The 7,040-nt window shown below is 38.2% G+C and overlaps 1 protein-coding gene across 2 annotated transcripts; it reads right to left on the reverse strand.

The window, feature by feature from the left end:
- Positions 1-521: 521 nt before the first annotated feature.
- On the reverse strand, positions 522-6,646 carry LOC118220294 (nucleoside diphosphate kinase, mitochondrial-like). 2 transcript variants are annotated; one of them, XM_035404099.1, is made up of 6 exons: positions 6,167-6,646; positions 4,834-4,964; positions 4,550-4,651; positions 3,326-3,438; positions 3,135-3,195; positions 522-2,333 (listed from the first exon to the last, which is right to left on the reverse strand). In XM_035404099.1, exons 1-6 carry the CDS (start codon positions 6,309-6,311, stop codon positions 2,313-2,315), a joined length of 573 nt encoding a protein of 190 aa, XP_035259990.1. In that variant the 5' UTR covers positions 6,312-6,646; the 3' UTR covers positions 522-2,312. The 2 variants fall into 2 exon arrangements, with proteins under 2 accessions (XP_035259990.1, XP_035259989.1); XM_035404098.1 differs by lacking the exon at positions 3,135-3,195 and having other exon boundaries at positions 6,167-6,624.
- Between the last annotated feature and the right edge of the window lie 394 nt (positions 6,647-7,040).

Consider the following 7,040-nt stretch of genomic DNA (forward strand, 5'->3'; position numbering starts at 1 on the left):
TCATGTTCTGCACATGTTCTTATATATCTCGATGGCTGTTGCACAAGTATGTGTGTCTTCCATAAAAGTGGAACATACACTTTCTAAAGTAGCTAATGAGATATTGTGTTTAATGTAGAGTTAAATGCAAATGTACTTGAGAAAAATAGAGCAGCAAGTTAGTTCTTATTTAAAAAAAAAAAAAACTGGTTTATGTTTTCAGCACTAGAGCTTCAGTATACAATAATCTCTTAGGACTGAGTACCAAAATAAGGCAAATAATAAAAAAGTGACCCATCCTGCACCCTTTTGTGTATACGAGTACTAAAAGTGCATTTTAAAAGATCACTTAAGTTCCAAGATTTACAGTACAAAGACTGATTTGTATTACCATTGTTCTTCTTGTTAGGCATATTCAAGCCAATATAATTTAACATTCCAATTGTTGAAGCCAACACTTAAATTTTAATAGACAGTCAGATAGATTGGCTATACAACTGCCAAAAAAATACACTAAAGGACAATAAACACACAGCCAATGATTTCAGTGGAAATATATAATTAAAAACAAATCCAACATAGCCTTGCCGTAATTAAGGCAAATATTTACAATATTATATACTGAATTGGTTCTTAATTTGGCACAGTTTATTCAGCATGGCCAGGGTGATGGGGTGAACTTGTCAGTTTTTCTTTTTATCTATACACCACTTTCCAGAACTCCGACTTTTCCATGACAATGTCCTTGACAACCGCAGAAGTCCAAAATGATGTTTAGGTAAATATTTACAGACAAAAATTACACCGAGAGAGGAAAAGTTAACTGCTTTTGTTCAAGTTTATCAGGTGTATTTTCTTTGACATTCTTTTGATGTTTGGCAATGTAATTTATGGATAACATTATCCATTTAAACAATTCAGTAAAGTCCACACACTGAAACTCATACACTGATATACCTTTATCCAACAACAAACTTTCAATCCTATGTAGATCTTCATCAGGCAAAACCAGTTTTATCAGACAAAGATATACAGAGGATTGAGATGTTCTTGTTGAAAAAAGGTGTATATTGATTTTTAGTACACAGGGTTCACTGAATTGTTTATGTTGCTCACTCATCCCAACATGATTTTGATGTGAGTATATTCACCATTATTACCTAACATTATCAATTTCACATTATTTACATCTGAAAAATCAATCTCTAATCTGAAGATTAAATTAAGATGACAATAATCCTATTAAATAACTAGAGCACATAAACACTTTATATGAATTGTAAACATTAGAATGCAATTTTATCTGATTAAAATGTAGGCTATCTTGTGAAGGGTTCATCTCGGTCCATTGTCTTTTTTTGTAGCTTGTGGTACTCTTTTTTATTTTGATCTTCAAGCACAACTAATATGGTCTAGCAGTAGTGTTTAGAGATAAATCACAATAAAACTGCAGGGAGGAAGTTGCATTGTAATGACAACATACCTGTAACAGTCAGAAAATAGAGACCTTTAAATGGCTTATTAGTAACAAGTGTCACACAGTATTTGTGAACATATTCCTGACAAGAGAAAAACTGTGAGAGGAAAAACCTGACTGTTTATATATTTGTCTCCTTTTGTTTCACTGTAAGCAGTATGACAGGCTCAAGAAACAATCCTGATTGGGTGCACTGAACCTCTGTGCCCTTGCCAAAATAAAAATGTGTACTGCATAGAAACCATGGCTATAGACTTTGAAACCTGACACAAATTACTCAAGCCATTAAAATGTTGTTTTTGAAACCCCCATTCATGACTTGGAAAACCTAATACAAACCTAATGAGTGTTCTGATTAATTATTTATTCTGAAGTAAATTGTACTGAATTGTACTGATTGTGGTGAAATTATGGTTAAAGGATTAAGAGTTAATTTCACGGATGTTTGGGGGGGGGGGGGGGGGGGGGGTAATGCTGAAACAGAGAATGAAGAGAGGTGGGTGTTGTCCTTGGTATAGATAGCAGCGTGCAGGGAGTAACAGAGTCTTGTTCAATACTCTCATGGCGAAAGTATTAGTCCCACAGAAAAAAGAAGTTGTGGGACCAGGCTGCAGGTTTAGTCTGATTCCCTGCTTTATCTGCATTGGACTGCTGGGTAGTGGAAACACAAGTGTGACCTATAATGACACAATTAAAGGTAATCCTAGTGTTGCCATGGTGCAATTCTGGTAGGCAGCACACTCTGCTCCCTGTCTCTCATAGCTCGTATATTTTGTTGTGATCACAGCAGTCCCAGTCCATCAGCTCTTTGCAGTCAAACCACAGCTGGATCTCCCTTTGGGCTCCCTCTACTGAGTCACTGGCATGAACCACGTTCCTGAGGGAAGCAGGCAGACAGACACCACACAAAAAAGAAAGGTCACCATGAGCTGGAGACATGGAATGCACCATTTGCCTAAAGCAGTGGTAACCAACCATATTTCTGGAGATCTACCATCCTGCACGCTTTCACTCTAACGAAACAAAGCACACCTCATTCAACAGTTAGAGATCTTGTTGAGTTGCTTATTAGTAGTCAGTTGTGCCAAAGTAGGGTTGAAATGTAAACCTACAGGATGGTAGATCTACAGGAGCAGGTTGGTTACCAGTGGTCTAAAGCCTAGAGCACATTTTACAATTTGAGTGAAATAAATTAATTGTCGAGTGAACCTGACACATGCTACACGAACTCCAAACCTGGCAAGTCTGGGTTGACAAAACACACATTCACCTCACAAACGTTAAGAATCCGATTATTCATATACCCTTGAAAAGATTTAGAGCCATACAGTCCTGCCTAGTTATCACTGGTGCTGCTATATAGGGCTACAATGCCCTTACTATATTTCCAGGAAACACAGGAAGTCACAAAAAAGTCCACTTGTTCTCTGTGTATTTTTGGCTGAATGAGTATGTCTCTGTCACTGTGTTTTTCTTTTTCATTGGTTCTCTCAGTGCTAATTTCTTTTGCTGTGGCTGTACAAGAATTAATAATAACTTTTCATGAGTGGTTATTTCACACTGGCAGTTGGCACATTGACAATGCTAAACAGAAATTGGCAAAAATGTCAAAAATGTTCGGTATTCACTTGTAGCTTGTAAATTATCATCTCTCAGAAGACCTGATAGGCCACAATACCTGATCTGTTAAGCCAAGTTCTGATTTCAGACTGCACATGCAAATTTCATCACCCATCTTGCTAAAGAAAAAGAGAATTAGTGTAATTGGAATTCAGCTCAGACAAGCAAAGCACAAAGACAGGCTTTTAAGAAAATAATTGTGCTGATATAGTTTAAAGCCCCAAAAAGACTCTGGCCGGGCATCATTACCGGCTAACATGGATGCCAAAGTCCCCTCGTACAGTCCCAGGGTCTGCCTCTGCTGGGTTGGTCTTCCCCACCATCATGCGACATGTTTGTACCACATTGTATCCCTCCCACACCTTAAAGGCAGAGAATTGGACATGTACAGAATTCCTACAGGGTAAACTTCTATTGGCAAGGCTGCCACAGAGTAACCTGAAACTGAACAACAATATTTTAACTGGAAGAGGTTACAGTGATCACCATTCAGCTACAGCTGCCTTTTCTCTCATCTGTTAGAGCACTTCTCGCCATCTAAATTCTGTGTGCAGATTGGCTGGTTTGGACAAGCAGCCGATGAAAGTAGTTACTCAGTCTGGACATTTAAGATTTTAGCATTTACGTTCCAGAAGGGAAGAAAGTCAAATAAAGATTACTGCTGACTATTCATGTTGTCCTTTATGTGCTGCTATAGAGGACTAATAATCAAACAGACAGGGTACGAGAGCTTTAGCCTATACAGTATGAAACAATATTCGCAAGCCTGGAGTGGAGGCACTTGTACGAGATGGTTTTGTTCTGGCCAATTTAATTTTTTATTATTTTGATGGAGCTGCTAAAGGACCACTCATCTGACAGCTAATTGCCACTGAAGGACTTTTCTTAATATCCCTCCTGTAAACAAATCTGTGCTCCAAAACAAATTAATGGCTAACTAGTATAATTTATTATTCTGAGTACCAGTTTTTTTATTTATAATTTGTTGGCATTAATTTAACATCAATAAAGAAATAGTTTTTCTTCTCTTTTCTAAGGACACCAAATCACATATAGGAAAAACCTATAAGCAGATATGAGGAGTATTCACAATTTTGTGAAGCAAATCGTCCTGTCAGTTAGATTCAAAACCAGCAGAAAAAGTCCTGCTCCCAACCCTGGACTCACCAATTGATAAATGCTGTTCTCCAGGATTAATGCATTGCATTAACCCAAAGGTTCATTGGAACATGCCAACTGCCTGTAACTATGAATTAATTTAGAGCTGGGGGTTGTGAACCTGCTTTCCCACCTCTAAATTAATTCTTAATTACAAGAAGATACTTCCCACAGATCTTCAAGAACTGTACCTCAGAATAAATACATGAGACATGCATCAGAATGAAACCTGAAATTGTCCAAACTCATTAACATTGAATTTGATGACAAAGCTCATTTATAACTGATTATCAAATAATCAGCGTGGTCACTCACCATGACAACCACAGGGCCAGAAGACATGTAGCAAAGCACTTCAGGGAAGAAGGGCTTCTTCTGGAGGTTTTGGTAGTGCTGAGACAGCAGGTCCTCTGGAGCCTAAGGAGATAAATGAAGACATCACTCCAAGGGTACTTATTCACTTCACTGCCCCGTAGAGCCACCATCAAAGCCTCATGCCACTATCAATCATAGCATTGCTTCTATAAGGTCCCCAAACTGAGCTTACTGCAGTCATTGCTTAACTGTAGTCTTTAATATGTATCACCATATGATCTCACCTTCAACATCTTCAGACCCACCAATTTGAAGCCCCTCTTTTCAAAGCGTTGGACTACCTGGCCCACCAGACGGCGTTGTACTCCATCTGGCTTCACTGCAATTAGTGTGCGTTCCCTCAAATCTGCAATCCCTGCACCACAAGTGCGCACATACACACACACACACACACACACACACACACACGTGTGTATGTATACAGTGCACAAACACACAAGCACACACAAATAGTTTGAGATTGATATGTGGGTCAACATCCCCATTCTAATTTATTTTTAGGCCGGCACCTCTGTCACATGCATAAATTCCTTTGAGCAGTTTTTCTTCGTACACGCTGTTATTATATATACAGTGTGAGCTGTGTCAAGATGGTCAATTTAATTCTACTGATCAATTAATAAAAGACACTGAAGCCTTCAGAAAGTTACATCCTGAGCCAGTGCATGCTCTTTCCAATTTAGTCCAGCTCAATTACTGGAAATCCATTTAACAAAGTGCTCAAGAACAAATGGCCTCTAATCTGAGCTGGCAATGTGATTTTCATGAATTGGGCTCAACATTGCTAACCACTAAATGCACCCTGTACGTTCTGTTCTCAGTGAAGTGTACAGCACCACTGCATGGTAACCAGCATCTCAGTCACAATATGACCATAATGTAAACCTGTAAGAAATGTTATCAGGACTTTTTTGCTAGTGGTTGATGGGGATTTGCAACAAAAAAGTACACTAAATCATAAAAAATATTATCTATTTTGTACTCCTGTATTAAGCTCATTTAGAGATAAAAACCAGTAAAGACGTCTATAGCTACTAAGTTATAATAACTGAGTGTATGTCTACTGTACTCAAAATGAAGCACTTTCAAACTGGGATCCAAGGGTGATTTGGGTTTGTGAATGCAAAAAGGGAACGCCAGGTCTAAACAGGTACAAGTTTCTGGCTATATGAACAGATAAAGTGTATCCGATCTCCCTCAGGCCACCCATTGGAGTTTCTGTGACAGGTTCTACCAAACACTACTAAAATCACAACATAATTGTTGAACTAAAATGCTTTCTTAACCTCGAATAAATAAATAAATAAATAAATAAATAAATAAAAATTCAAACGCATCCGATGTTGAATTAATCTAAATGATCTGTTCTGAAAACAAATATTTTCCAAGTTGTTGTGACACCACATAGCTGCAAAGGAAGCAGGAATTCTTATAAGGAGAATCACATGTATTCCATACAGTCTCTGCTAGTATGCTTTATATCAGTCTCTAAAACACACATAACCAATGACACGTATAATAACAAACGATTGCATGGCAGTCGTGAACGAGACAAACCTGCCGTGGTGCAGTAATAACTGAAGCCAAAGTTACTGTTCTGACATTGATGGAATTTGGTTGGAGTCCGCGCAGGAACATAACTTAACTTAGAAACACGCTGACTAATTACAAGGTGTCTCAAACAACGTTGGAACAGCACCATGTTCGAATATTGACGGATGAAAAGCAACCCTTTAAATTACTGCAATTAAAAAATATCAGTTTAAGTTTAAATAAAAAATAAAAGCCTGTTCAGAGCACAAATATTTGTGACTTTGTCCCGTCCACCCTTTGCAATGCAAATCCACAGACACCGCAGTTTTAAATTTGCAACATACAACCTCAAATAAACTCTCGAATGCTGGTGTTGGCTGCCTTTTGGTCAACAACTCCACCTCCTCTCGGAAGCGCAACTTTCCAAGGTGGTTAAAGGGTCATATTAACCCCCGAGCAGCCAAGCTTCAAACATCAGTAGTGCAAGCCCTCGAGGCTATGTGCGACAGCTACAGCATGTCTATTTCATCAGGTAATTTTTTTTTGTCTGGAGATTATTCACGAGACCGACTAGTTTTGCATATGTTGTTTCACTACTTGTTTAACTTTTCCAGCGCGTTTCAGGTTAAGCCTTCAAATACCTAAAAAATCAATAACATTACTTGCGCAAAACAAGTGATGTTAATGATTGCTCGATATGTGCAATATTATAAGTGGCAATTACTGGCTACATCCCTGTATTTTTATAGGGCAAGTCGAAACACATTCCTTCGTGTTTCTGCTTACTACATGCGTGTCAAAGGCGTAATCACAAGGAAGACATTTTGAACTCTTGAAACATATGCTGCATGTGTATACAACATTCTATATGTGAGGTACCCATCTCATAAATAAGCAG

This window comes from Anguilla anguilla, chromosome 2 (assembly GCF_013347855.1).
Source record: "Anguilla anguilla isolate fAngAng1 chromosome 2, fAngAng1.pri, whole genome shotgun sequence".
Taxonomy (NCBI): Eukaryota; Metazoa; Chordata; class Actinopteri; order Anguilliformes; family Anguillidae; genus Anguilla; species Anguilla anguilla.